This window comes from Hemibagrus wyckioides, linkage group LG11 (assembly GCF_019097595.1).
Source record: "Hemibagrus wyckioides isolate EC202008001 linkage group LG11, SWU_Hwy_1.0, whole genome shotgun sequence".
NCBI lineage: Eukaryota > Metazoa > Chordata > Actinopteri > Siluriformes > Bagridae > Hemibagrus > Hemibagrus wyckioides.
In genome coordinates this window covers 33,814,097-33,828,351 of record NC_080720.1, presented here as the reverse complement: position 1 = coordinate 33,828,351, position 14,255 = coordinate 33,814,097, and the positions used below count along the sequence as shown (strand labels likewise).

Sequence of the window (14,255 nt, the reverse complement as noted above, 5' to 3'; positions counted from 1 at the left end):
TCATAGAAGATCTCTTTACACTCCTCCATTATCATCACTCCGCCTGTCGTTTAGATCACTCCTTCTTTTGATCTCAGTCCAAAAAAATGCCTCTGGTCAGCGTCCATCTTTTTCATCTTTCCATCACTTGAGTTTTTCTTGGAAGAGCTGGATGAGTCATCTGTGTGTGTGTGAGAGAGAGAGAGAGAGAGAGAGAGAGAGAGAGAGAGAGACTCCTAAACTAAAGAAGGCTTTAATTAGGAACAAACATGAAATCACTCTGTATGTATTCTTCTTCAAAAGGATACAGAGAGAGAGAGAGAGAGAGAGAGAGAGACAGATGGCACACATTTGTGCTTAAAGGACAAAAACACTATAAATGATATTTTTGCTGAATCATCATGTTCTGATGTTCAGACGTTTTTGATTAGCTTTAAATAATTTCACGCGTCTTGTGGCCTGCAGCTAATTTACTCCTGTTTATATTCGACCCGACACAAACAACCACCGGAAAAAAGTATGAAAGGTTTTTCTGCTAACATGTTTTCCACGTCACACTGAGTACTTATTCCTATCTGTTGCTAAAAACTAGCCAGCTAGCTGTGTCTAGCTACTGCCGAGGCAAACCCCTTAGTGTAATGTTAGCCTGTTTCGCTAATATTCTCCCTCCATTAACAGCCCTGGAGCTGGCGCTAGCTAACAAATTCATAGCAAGGAGGTCTCATGCTCCAGAGTTCCTTCCAGTAAAGTTTGTCCACTCTGCGGCCATCTTGGATCTTGGTAGTTATTTCCAGCTTCCAAGACCAGGTTCATATCTGCTTTATTGGGGGGAGCCGTAAAAACATTTTATATTAATGTTCCTAAATAAACAGCTTTATTTATGAAAGTTTCTATGGTAGCGGTCATCGATCACCTGACTGGAAAGTTGGTATTAATGGAAAGTAACTGCTTCTAGTGCTCTCTAGAGCTAACAGGAAGTTGTTTAGGACTCTCCCTGCGGCGTGGCTCTCCTGAAGTGTAGCTGGTCTGGATTTTACACTTCACATCACAGCGTTTATGAATGGATGTGAGAGAGGTTTTTGGTCATGCATTAACCAAAATGCTGCCTTTAAACAGACTCTGAGAGAAAAGCGAAATTTACCACCAACTAAATGATCTCTTAAAGACAAACAGGAAGGAAACGTTCTGTTTTTTATGTCTCAGTTTCCCTTTTACCAGCTGCTTATGATCAATATAATCATGAGATTCAGACAGAAAACTAAATAATGATGTGTCCTGAGAAGATCTGATTCTCCAGACGATTTCTCCTGACACCTCCACAAGCTGAATGTCTCCCGGAACTTCTCGTGACTGACCTCTCCTCTGATGGTCATCTCTGGCTCCTCCTACAGCTCACATTTCATACACTTTTCTGGCCATGAGATTCAGACTCATGAAGTCAGTACATCCCTCTGTGAGCAAAAACTTCACTTCTGTGTGAGCTCTGGATTTAAATCACCAGGTCCAGACATCACACCTGGGCACGTTCTTGTTATTTTTTTTGTTACGTTAATAATGAGGAAACATGACAGAGGTAAGGTCATCCTGTGAAAGTGGGTGGGTCACAGATGTGTTTAGTGATATACCAGAATCTGTGAATAAGCCTTGGTGGAAGCTGAAGATCTGACCTGTAGGACTGACATTTAGCATTTTAGCACATTTTCAGCTGCTATGAGGATTAAATCAGGTGCCATATTTCTAATATTTTGTCCACCCACATGCTCAGTTCTGCAGGAAGTGGAACCGAGTGCAGCATCAGTACAGAATAGAATATTTAGTGTAATTAATTATATATTTAGTTACCCATCATGCCTCACACCATCAGCCCTGCACTCCTCACACCCCTGAATCTCACAGTACAGTTCACTACCAGGGTGTGTGTGTGTGTGTGTGTGTGTGTGTGTGTGTGGCTGTGAGTGTGATTATAAACAGGAAATCACTTTGTTGGAAGGAAAGGAAGTTGTATGCAGATGAGTTTTTTTTTTCTCTCGGTCTCTCTGCACTCAGGGTTTATTCCTCTCATTACAATAAAACACTAATCTCATACAACTGATCAATATTTTACTCTCTGTTCAACAAAATCACTGAGAATGTCGCACTTTTCTTGTGTGTGTGTGTGTGTGTGTGTATTTGTGTGTGTTGTGTATGTGGGGGTGTGTGTGATTGTGTATGTGTGTGTGTGTGAGTGTGAGAGTGTATGCCTGTGTGTGAGTGTGTGTATTTGTGTGTGTTGTGTGTGTGGGATTGTCTGTGTATGTGTGTGTGTGAGTGTGTGTGTGTGTATGAGTGTGTGTGTGTGTATTTGTGTGTGTTGTGTGTGTGGGATTGTCTGTGTATGTGTGAGTGTGTGTGTATTTGTGTGTGTTGTGTGTGTGGGGGTGTGTGTGTGATTGTCTGTGTGTGTGTGAGTATGTGTGTGTGAGGGTGTGTTGTGTGTGTGTGTGTTGTGTGTGTGGGGGTGTGTGTGTGATTGTCTGTGTGTGTGTGAGGGTGTGTGTGTTGTGTGTGTGTGTGTGATTGTCCGTGTATGTGTGTGTGTGAGGGTGTGTGTGTATTTGTGTGAGTTGTGTGTGTGGGGGTGTGTGTGATTGTGTATGTGTGTGTCTGCGTGTGAAGTTTGTGTATTGTTTACTGATTTATTTACATGCTTACTAGCATATTTAGTTTTGTTTTCAGTTTGTATTAAAGTTTTACATTTTTAATCTTATAAAAACTTTCATTTATTTATTCTGTTTTTTATTTATGTCTAATAATTTGTTGTGTTGTTTATTTAAATATCTTTATATTTTGCTGTATTTGCTTTTTCACATATTTCTTTGTGTTTATTTCTTTATTTATCTCCTTTTTCATGTAGATGTATTTATTACATATTTGTGACTTGTTCATTTTGTTTATTTGTTTATGATGTGACTTCAGGGAAAGCTGCACTTTTACTACTCCACTGTGTCTCACTGAATAGAGAGCTGCATTCAGATTGGCTGCCCTAAATCATGTGACCTACAAGGGGCGTGGCCTGAGAGTACTAGCCGAGCCCAGCTGGTGTTGTAAGCAGAGAGAGAGAGAGAGAGAGAGAGAGAGAGAGAGAGAGAGACAAAAATAAGGAGTGAGAGAGGGAGTGAAAGAGGTAGGGAGTGTAAGAAGAAGGAGAAGAGAGACAGAGAGAGAGTGAGACAGCGTTCTGAGGAAGGGTGAGTCATTCATCTGTTCTTTACGCTTTTTTCAGAACGTTATTTATTTTCCATCCGAGAGATGTGTGTGAGGGTGTGTGTGTGTGTGAGAGTGTGTGTGTGTGTGAGAGTGTGTGTGTGTGTGAGAGTGTGTGTGTGTGAGAGTGTGTGTGTATCAGTGAGTGTGTGTCAGTGTTTGTGTATCAGTGTGTGTCACTGTGTGTGTGTCACTGTGTGTGTGTGTCCCAGGTATCCTGACTGGGTGGTTGCCAGTGTGAGGAGGAAGAGGGGGGCAGGGGAAGTTTTTTGGCAGGAGTGTATATTGAGCAGCATTGTATCTCTGTCCCCCAACACACACACACACACACACACACACACACACACACACACACACACACATACACACACACACACACTGAAAAAGATGATGAGCTCAAACTGAAGTTAGTGTTCAGTGACCCACATTTCTCCATCTTTCAATCTCTCTCTCTTTCTCCCCCCCCTCTCTTTTCTTTCTCTCTCTTCTTCCCTCTATTCCCTCTCTCTCTCTGTCTCTCTCCCTCCCTCTCTCACACACTCCTCCACTTTCTCTTTCTCTTCCATGTTTTTCTTGTTCTCATACTTTCTCATCTCCCTCTGTCCCTCATCTCCCCTTCCTCCCTTTATTTTCTTCACTTCCTTCCCTTTTCCCTCTTTCTTTTTCTCTTTCGTTTACCGTTATCTCTCTATTTCTCTTCTTTTTCTGTCACTACATTTCCTTCCACACTGTAATCCTTATGCCTTGTTCTCTTCTTCTTTTTTTCTCTTTCAGTTCCTTTCGGTCTTGTTCCTTTCCTCTTTTCCATTCCTTTCTCTCTGTCCTTTATTTTGTCTTTTAATTTTCTAACTTCCTTTCTCTTTCTCACTCCCTGTTTCCCTCTTTTCCGTTGCTGTCTTCTTTTGATTGCGCTCTCTCTCTCTCTCTCTCTCTCTCTCTCTCTCTCTCTCTCTCTCCTGCTCTCGTGTCTTGTTGTCTGAGTTTCAGTGAGGGGGAAAGTTGCCAGTGTTCAGATTTGGGTTCTGCAGCTGATTCACTCCATGTTCAGGTTATTAAAATTAAATGGATTTTTTCTTCTTCATCACCTTCATCACTGTGAGCATCACCTTCCTCACTGAGATCAACAGCTTCCACATTCAGCAGCCCAGAGAACAGTACCTGATCCAGCGCAGTGTTATCTTTATACAGGATCATAACGTGTGTGTGTGTGTGTGTGTGTGTGTGTTATATAATACTATATAACTATATAATGAGCATCACTTGGACACACCCCTGTTTTAGAAAAGCTCCGCCCCCGTGTGCCTACATAACGTTTAGTTCTGAACACTGAAGTATTTAATCCTGACTGAGAGATGAACTCCAGAGCGCTAGGCTAAACTTTACTCACGGCACTTATCAATTTGTGGTGTTTATTTAAGTTTGGTGTGTGTGTGTGTGTATGTGTTAATATCAGGTGTGTATTGGAGTATAGTTTTTCTGTTCTGTTTTTTCTCTCTGTGATGAGAGGAAGTCGTTAGAGTTCATACTGCGGTTTTGCTTCAGTTTCCGTGATGCTGAGCTTCAACAAGTTTCAGAAGTTTCAGAAATTCCTCTTCACTGCCATTGTTTAAACTCCAGACACACCACACACTCCAACACACACACACACACACCACACACACACCACACACTCCAACACACACACACACACACACCACACACACACCACACACTCCAACACACACACACACCACACACACTCACACCACACACTCCAACACACACACACACACCACACACTCCAACACACACACACACACACACACCACACACACACCACACACTCCCACACACACACACACACACACACACCACACACACACCACACACTCCAACACACACACACACCACACACACTCACACCACACACTCCAACACACAGACACACACACACACACACACACTCCAACACACACACACACCACACACTCCAGCACACACACACACCACACACTCCAACACACACACACACACACACCACACACACACTCACACCACACACTCCAACACACACACACACACACCACACACTCCAACACACACACACACACACCACACACACACTCACACCACACACTCCAACACACAGACACACACACACACACACACACACACACCACACACTCCAACACACACACACACACCACACACTCCAACACACACACTCACACCACACACTCCAACACACACACACTCACTGAGGACTTGCTTAAAGTCATCAGAGGATTTAATACACAAATGATAAATATGTCCACCGATTATAAACTAACTGAAGACTAATGATTTAGCTAGCTAGCACAAACACAGTAACCATGGAAACGTGTCAGAAAAACCCCAAACATTTACCTCAGTTGTGTTGGCAAGCTTGTAAAAAAAAAGAAAAGGCTTTATTAGCCTAAATTATACAGTAATGACACTTTAGCATCAACTGCTAACTCAGCTAACACAGGGCTGAGAAACATTAGCATTCTGATTTTTAATTAATTAACAATTATACTTGTAAATCAAATGAAAAAGCTACCTTTTTATCAATGCAGGAACTTCCACAGGAGGAACCGGTGATGCTTTTAGTTCCAGGATCTGTTCATTGCTAAAAAGTTAGCACTTTTCCGCAGACCACAACGTTTTCGGAGGCGAAGGTTTCTGTATGAAATGTTCATTATTGCTCAGACGTTCAGGCGATAACGTTTCTGCAACGTTTTTAAAAACACTGCAAACAATATAGAGACGTAATCATTAGCAGGTTCCTGTGAAAGAAAATGTGAACTGTTTATGCAAAAACATTTCCTAAACACATCCAGAATGTTATATGAACCAAATGTTTTTTAGAAGTAACAATTCAAGCATAAAATTGTTAGCAGGAATTTAGCTAACAGAAGATCGCTAAACCTCAGGCTTGTGTAGTGTTATTTCTTTCTGCTTGTTGTAGCAGCAGTGAATTCCATGCACTTTGTGGTGTAAAGACAAATCAGGAACTCCTTCAGGAACTGTGTTGAGGAACCATGCAGTTCTTTGCACTTTTGTTAACTTCTTTAAAAAGAAAAGTCCCACAAACCCACACAGGAATATAAACACTCTCTCACCATCTGTTCTAGCAGTGCAAGGGGTCAAAGGTCACATCCAGCGGGGGTTTTGTTTTTTTGGAAAAGTAGGAGGTGACAGATGAAGTGGTTCAGTGACATTCCTTCTCTTGTGGTTCTCCTCGATCCCCACGTCAACATCTCCATCCACACAACCGCGTCCTGAAGCGTGCGTCATTTAACCCTGACTGAAACAGAACAACCCGCTGAAATGAATATTCATGATTATGTAAATTAGGAACCTAACATCATCAAGTCATTGTCACCTATGTCTGGGGATCACTAATATAAGAAGAATTCCTAGCTAGTTTAGCGTGCAGATTTTATGGCTGAGGAACTAAACCATCATTCCAACCATCATTATTTTGTGACAACACAAATTGAGCAGGCCCCGCCCCAATCCTAAACTATACATATATATTTAATAATAATTTAAAAAATTTAAATGAGAGAGAATTTAGAAAAATAACCTCAGCAGCTAAGGGCAGTTTAAAGGTGTTAAACATCATGCTGTAGCATCTAATGAAGGTATGTAAACGAGTAGCGTGAGGAGAAGCGTGTTATCAGGTGAGGAGATCGTCTCCATCCTGCTCCACTTCCTGTCTGCTGAAACGTCTTCTCTCATTCAGCGCCGCGTATATCAGCTCAGAGAAAGTGCACGCAGTAAAACCACTTCCTCTTCCATGTGTGTGTGTGTGTGTGTTTTTTCAAAGCTGAAACAGGACCAGTATAAAACTGTTACTCACTCATCCTCCTGAATCTTATTTCACTCTGACGTGTGTGTGTGGGGGGGGTGGGGGGTGTTTAGAAGTTTGGGATGCTTTCAACGTCTGTTGACATTTGAGATCTTGTGTGTGTGTGTGTGTGTGTGTGTGCGTTTTAGAGACGTTTGGGATGCCTTTGGGATGCACTGAGGAGTGAATGTGTGCATGTGTATGTATTTGTGTGTGCATGTGTGTGTGTGTGTGCATGTGTGTGTGTGTGTGTGTGCGTTTCTCAGAGAGGTTTGGGATGCTTTTGGCATAGATTGTGGTTTCTTCATGTGCATGCGTGTGTGTGCGAGAGGTGTGTGTGTGTGTGTGTGTGTATTTGCATTAAAACCGATTTAACGGTCTGAGTCTGAATCAGCTCTTTGAGTCACACAATCAGCTCATCTATGGTGTGTGTGTGTGTGTGAGCAGATGGCCACAGCAGGTGTGTGTGTGTGTGTGTGTGTAGCTCGGTGACAGTTGCTCTCAGTGTTTCAGTCTTAATCATGCTCTCTGATTTCTCTCTTTAAAACAGAATGATTTTAAATGAAATTAAATATTCATCATTACTCATAAATAATTCACTTCATTAATCATTCATCATTACCTGGAAACCTTTACACTAAATTCTGTACAAATTTCCTCTTTAATTAAGAAAGAAATGAGAGAAAGTAAACTAATGCTAAGTGGCAGCTCTTTTAAAAATAAATATTCTGATTTTCACTGCAGTTATGCTAGCAAAGCTTGCTAAGTTAGCCAAGCTAATAGATTTGTGTATTTTAAATGTTTCTACCCACTAACAAAGATTTTAACCTGACTCTTCATTATTCTGCTCACAATTTTACCCTCTATGGCTAATAAAGTCGCATGCTAACCAGATATATTAAGACAGTTTATTAGCTAGTAAGTGTTACTAGCTGAAAGATGGAATTCAGTTAAAGATTAATCTTGAAGTTAGAGACTAATTGCAAGTTAGCACTGTGCAAGAAACGACACTGACAAGAGCGCAGCTGTGGCCTTATTCATCATTCAACATGTTAGCATGCTAAGAGCTATTAGTTATGCTAAGCGGAATTATCAGGGTGTGTTAGCATTGCAGTAACTGTATAAACTAATAAAAGCAGATTGCAGAATTAAAACTATATGATGAGACACTTAGCATCATGCTAGTAAGATATACCTGAGCACCACCTACAGCCTTGAGCTTAATCTCTACTTTTAGCATGCTAATAATCATGCTACACTTGTTTTTAATGTGTTAATCATTATTGCTAAAAGCTAACAAGTGTTACTGGAAGGCTGAGTTGTCACTATGCTACACATGAGCAGAACTGTGGCCTTAGCATTAAATGATTAGCATGCTAGTGAAAAATATACATTATGGAGTTGTGTTAGCATTCAGACAACCTGAGCTTTCATTTATATCTGTTAGCACATTAGCATTTGTTTTAAACACGCTGATTAGCCGGTAAAAGGTCTGTGGTTGTGTGAAACAGGAAACATTCAACTCACTGCAACGTCTTTTCTTTTCTTTTGCTTTTTTTGGCTGTTTTCTGCTCCACAGAACGTTCTGCCATGACTCCTCGTCACCTCGTCACCTCTCACAGTGTGTTTCTCTGTCAGAACATTCCACCAAAAAGTGGTTTATTTTCTGGAGAAAGTGACACTGATTATTTTGAGACTCGTACAGTTTATGGTTTATGTGAATGTTTATTAACGCAGATGTTAGTGAAAGATTCTTTATTGTGCTGGAATAAAGAGTTAAAGAGTTGGATTGGTTTTGTTTTAAAGTTGCAGGTAAAAACAGGTCGTGACACACGTGTGAAATTCCTCACATGTTTTTATCCCTTCTAAATTTATGACAGGAGTTTGATACGAACTTTACTTTATAATTAATCATCTGTGTTTCTACACGTCTGTCAGATCTCTCTCTCTCTCTCTCTCTGTCTGTTTCTCTCTCTCTGTTTGTCTGTCTCTTTTTCTGTCTCTCTCTCTACAGTTTTTTGATAGAAGCGTAATTAGCAGCTAAAACATTGTTGTGAGAAGTTAGCGACAGAGCTAGCGCAGACAGAGCGCTGAGGAACTGTGTAAAGATTCTGGTTAAGATTTTAATCGTGTATTTTGTTGTTCTTCAGGATTAGAGATCAGCACCGGTTTCCACGGCAACATGGCAGACAAAGGGGCGGACAAGGGTGCAGACAAGGGGGCGGAGCTTGGCTATGTGGGCATCGACGCCATTTTGGAGCAGATGAGGAGGAAAGCGATGAAGCAGGGCTTCGAACTCAACATCATGGTAGTGGGTGAGTGACAGCAGCTCTGACAGGAGCCCAGGTTTCTATGGTAATGGCTTGTGTGTGTGGAAGGAGTCTCCAGTGTCAGCGCTGTGTACCAGTCAGAGGTGATGCTGGAACATCTTCAGGACAGAGGAGTTTCAGCTTCTCAGTAACATGACCAAGCTGTGATCGTTGTCTTCAGAGAGAATAAAGAGGCAGCTGAGGGATCGAGTGTGTGTAGAACGTTCCAGAACTTTAACTCTAACTATAAATGGAGAAAAGCTGGATATTAGAATCATTACTGAGTCTCTGTGCTGACAAAAACGTGAGTCATGTGAATATTCAGGACAACATCCAGATCCTAATACCATGTGTGTGTGTGTGTGTAGGTCAGAGCGGTCTCGGTAAGTCCACTCTCATTAACACTCTGTTCAAGTCCAAAGTGAGCCGGAGGTCAGTGATGCCGAGCGACGAGGAGAGAATTCCTCAAACCATCGAGATCAAATCCATTAGCCATGGTGAGACACACACACACTCAAATTTACACACACTCACAATACATAACCACATATTTCTTTTTGGGCATCAGTACAGTACACTGATGTGTGTGTGTGTGTGTGTGTGTATCAATATACACTGTATATTGAAGTACAGACTGTATAGAAGCTGAAATGCTCCCCCTGGTGGCTGTTTTACAAATTATATTTATCATTTACAGTTACACATATAAACATGTAAAGTTAACTGTGTGTGTGTGTGTTAGACATTGAAGAGAAAGGTGTGAGGATGAAGCTGACGGTGATCGACACACCAGGATTCGGAGATCAAATCAACAATGAGAACTGGTATGAGAACTCTCACGTGTGCCTGTGTGTGAGCAGAGGAGTTTAAATGATGTCCTAAATCTGTGTGTGTGTGTGTGTGTGCATGTGTGTGTGTAGCTGGATGCCGATCATGAAGTTCATTAATGAGCAGTACGAGACGTTTCTGCAGGAGGAGGTCAACATCAGCCGGAAGAAGAAAATTCCAGACACACGTGTGCACTGCTGCATTTACTTCATCCCACCGACTGGACACTGGTACAAACACACACACACACACACACACACATACACACTATAGGCTAATGAGATCACAGAAGTGCCTGAGTCTACATTATGGATGGATTCTAATACAGAAAACAGGAGTTGCTTCTACCACAGCTCTAGGAACCTTTTTAGTTCCTGCTTCAGTGTTGGTACTTTTTATGGACCAGGAACTATTTGTGGGCGGAGCTTTAAGTCTGTGCTGGTGGGACAGATGCAGAACAGAAGAATCAGACTCGTTTTGGGTATAAAATCAGTATCAAATGGTGTGTTTGTGTGTGTGTGTATGTGTGTATGTGTGTGTGTGGTTCCAGTTTGCGGCCAATTGATATCGAGTTCATGAGACACCTGAGTAAAGTGGTGAACATTGTTCCTGTGATCGCTAAAGCTGACACACTAACGCTGGAGGAGAGAGACTTCTTTAAAAAGAAGGTGAAGCTCACACACACACACACACACACACACACCACATAAAGTTTCAGTTTTTTCACTTTAAAGTTTAACACACTGGTGTTGCTTCCTGTCGGTTAAATCCTGAAACAGGAAGTCGTTTATCGTCCACTTCCTCTGAATGTGTGTGTGTGTGTGTGTGTATAGATCAGGGAGGATCTGCGAGCCAATGAGATTGAGGTTTACCCTCAGACGGAGTTTGATGAGGACGCAGAGGACAGAATAATCAACGAGAAGATTAGGGTAAGCTCTGTGGGGCAGGACGGGGCAACATGGAGTCACGTTAAATACCACTGTATCAGCTACTGAATCTGTGTGTGTGTGTGTGTGTGTGTGTGTGTGTAGGACATGATCCCCTTTGCAGTGGTTGGCAGTGATCAGGAGTACCAGGTGAACGGGAAGAGACTTCTGGGTAGGAAAACACGATGGGGCACAGTAGAAGGTAAAAACACACACACACACACACAACAGTGCACGCACACACACACACACACAAAACAGTGCACACACACACACACAGTCAGAAAAATGCATTTATACTTGTAACTTTTGTATACTTGTAAGAGAGAAAGAGAGACAGAGGGAGAGAGAAAGAGACAGAGACAGGGAGGGAGAGGCAGAGAGAGAAAGATGGGAAAGAGAGAGAGACAGAGATACAGAGAGAGAAAGATGGGGGAGAGAGAGAGACAGAGAGGGGCAGATAGGGGAGAGAGTGGGGGAGAGAGAGAGAGAGAGAGAGAGAAGGAAGGAGAGAGGGAGAGACAGAGAGAAATACAGGGGAAAGAAAGAGATAGAGAGAAGGAGAGAGAGACCGATGGGGGGGGGGTAATTAATTGTGTTGAAACTTAAATATATCTGAATGAGTGAGCTGTAGATGTACAGTGTGTGTGTGTGTGTGTGTGTGTGTTGTGTTACAGTGGAGAACGTAGCGCACTGTGAGTTTGCATATCTGCGGGATTTGCTCATCAGGTGAGTAACGAATACTGACACTGAATAAACACAAACAAACAAATAAACAGATAAGTAAGTAAATAAATAAATAAATAAATAAATAAATAAATAAATAAATAAATGCTGTTTCTCAGGACACACATGCAGAATCTGAAGGACATCACCAGCAGTATTCACTACGAGGTGTATCGTGTCCGCCGTCTCAACGAGAGCAACACACACACCACACACTCCAACGGAGACGCCAGCGACGCGCTCACACACGAGATGTAGACCTCCGTCTGACCTGTCCATCTGTCCATCACTCCATTCCTCCACATCAACACATGGACTGTAGAAATGCTGATACATGTCAGTGGTGTGAAAGTGAGGTGTGTGTGTGTGTGTGTGTGTGTTCAGTGTTGTATTTCTTGCCTACTCCCTGGATTTGCCCTTCAGAATGATGTCAATCTTTTAAAAACAGTAAAATTGTGTTATGATGTAACAAGGCTACCTCGCTAACGCTAACACACCCTGACTAGCTAACTCAACCCTGCCAGCTGGTTAGCCTGCTGAACATTATTTTGAAATCTAAACCTGACCCATGACTCTTATACACAGAGATGTTTTACTTATCTCAGAACAACATCTTATCACTGAGTGAGTTAGCTGTTACTGCTAGTTAGGAAGTAACAATAGCTAGGCTAACTAGGATTAGCCAAAAACACCGGATGTGAGTTAGCTAGGCGGCTAGGTACAGGAGTGTTAGCCAATTGAAAATGTGTCGTTATTGTGTGTGTGTGTTAGCTAGTGAGTGTTAGCATAGCGTCATCATGATGTCATTTTATTCCTGTTCCAGCAGCAGGGTTTCCTTCTGTAAAGAGTGACGCGGAAGTGAGTAGTAACTGGTTGCCATAGTAACAGTTTTCCATTAGCATGCCTTGATTTCCGTCTTTGTTAGCATTGTTTCCTGTGATAACTTTACAACACCAAATGAACTGAAACCTTCAATAAATCTTTTTTAAATGTGTAAAAAAAAAAGAAAGCTAAAAGAAAGCACCTGGCATCGTGCTAGCCGTGTTATTCATTAGCATGCTAGCTGACATTCTGCAAGTTCCTAGCCTCGTTAGCATGCTTCCTGTCCGCTTCACATACAGCGCTTTTAAACATTTTAACTTTACACCACGTTCATATGGTTTGGGAGAAACTTGTTCAGAGTGTGTGTGTGTGTGTGTGTGTGTGTGTGTATGTGTGTGTTTGTGTGTGTGTGTGTTTGTGTGTGTATGTGTGTGTGTGTGTTTGTGTGTGTGTAAAATTAAGGGTATATTTTCTGTTGTTAAGTTCGCTGAAGTCTCTACACGTGTTTTATTTGCATTCACGCCACTGATCTGATTTACTTTCATTTCAGTGTTTGTTAATATCACACTGTGTTCAATAGGTGTGTGTGTGTGTGTGTGTGTGTGTGTGTGTGTGTGCATTTCTGTAAGCTAAATAAATGTCTCTTGAATCCTGAACGAGTCTATAGACATAATTATTATCAGGAATGACCTGATTAGTGAAATATGTTTCTTCTTCTTATTATTATTATTATTGTTGTTGTAAACAGAACTCTGTTTGCTCCAGCTGTGGCTCCGCCCATTGATAATCACACACAAACACACACCTGTAACTGCTCTCCAGGCGTCACTATTGCTCCTTCGTCACTTCCGCCTTAAAGCTTCCGCAATTCCAGTTGGAATGTTGTGTCCCTGCGACACGGCGGGAATACTGGTGGTTTTTTGGAGCGTTTTTGTAAAGATGGCGGGAAGGCTGCGTTGGAGAAATCGTGACGTCACAGCGCCCAGCTTTGATCCTGATAATCTGCTGATATTTTCAGTTTGACCTCAACAACAGCACTAATGAGTGACCTAATTAAGGCACTAATTAACGCATTAATTAGCACGCGCTCATTTAACCGCGCGGTTTGTGTATCTTCAGTCAGTCATTATCCTGCTGCTAAATCACTGTTGTTAATTTGAGGAAATATCACACTGCCTGTGACTGCAGTGACCTTGAACTCGTTCACACACACACACACACACTCTGTTGTTGATCTTCGCTGTTGACGTCCATCTCTTCACGTGCATAATTTTGTCTTGTGTCCTTTTCTCCTTGGCTCGCTAACAAACTTTCATCGGAGGAGGCGTGTCCCAGTTGTAGCCACGCCCATATGCAAATTCGCCTTTATTAACAGTCAGATGCAAGTGAAATGGAGTTGAAATGAATGTAGAGCTGGAGAGAGACATGAAACCTGCTGCTTCTCTCCAGCTGAAAGACGAAAACGTGTCGCAGGTGAACGGATCACGATGCTGAAGTGAAGCTGCACTGAAAATTCTGAAGAAGAGCAACGAGGGAGAAGAGCCACATGTCAGTAATGCCCTACTCCCT

General features: G+C 42.0%; 1 protein-coding gene across 2 annotated transcripts in view; it reads left to right on the top strand.

Annotated features, from left to right (window-relative positions):
- The window catches only part of septin9b (septin 9b), a 21,756-nt gene extending 8,659 nt beyond the window's left edge, over nucleotides 1–13,097 (top strand). The window contains exons 1-10 of one of the 2 annotated variants that reach the window (XM_058403483.1): nucleotides 3,053–3,206; nucleotides 9,226–9,390; nucleotides 9,753–9,881; nucleotides 10,127–10,208; nucleotides 10,305–10,442; nucleotides 10,763–10,880; nucleotides 11,046–11,141; nucleotides 11,244–11,340; nucleotides 11,816–11,867; nucleotides 11,984–13,097. In XM_058403483.1, coding sequence (XP_058259466.1) covers nucleotides 9,258–9,390; nucleotides 9,753–9,881; nucleotides 10,127–10,208; nucleotides 10,305–10,442; nucleotides 10,763–10,880; nucleotides 11,046–11,141; nucleotides 11,244–11,340; nucleotides 11,816–11,867; nucleotides 11,984–12,122 — 984 coding nt within the window. In that variant the 5' untranslated portion in view covers nucleotides 3,053–3,206; nucleotides 9,226–9,257 and the 3' untranslated portion in view covers nucleotides 12,123–13,097. Of the gene's footprint in view, nucleotides 1–3,052; nucleotides 3,207–9,225; nucleotides 9,391–9,752; nucleotides 9,882–10,126; nucleotides 10,209–10,304; nucleotides 10,443–10,762; nucleotides 10,881–11,045; nucleotides 11,142–11,243; nucleotides 11,341–11,815; nucleotides 11,868–11,983 lie in introns of those variants that run through there. The other variant, XM_058403482.1, reaches the window with a different exon arrangement.
- Nucleotides 13,098–14,255: the final 1,158 nt, after the last annotated feature.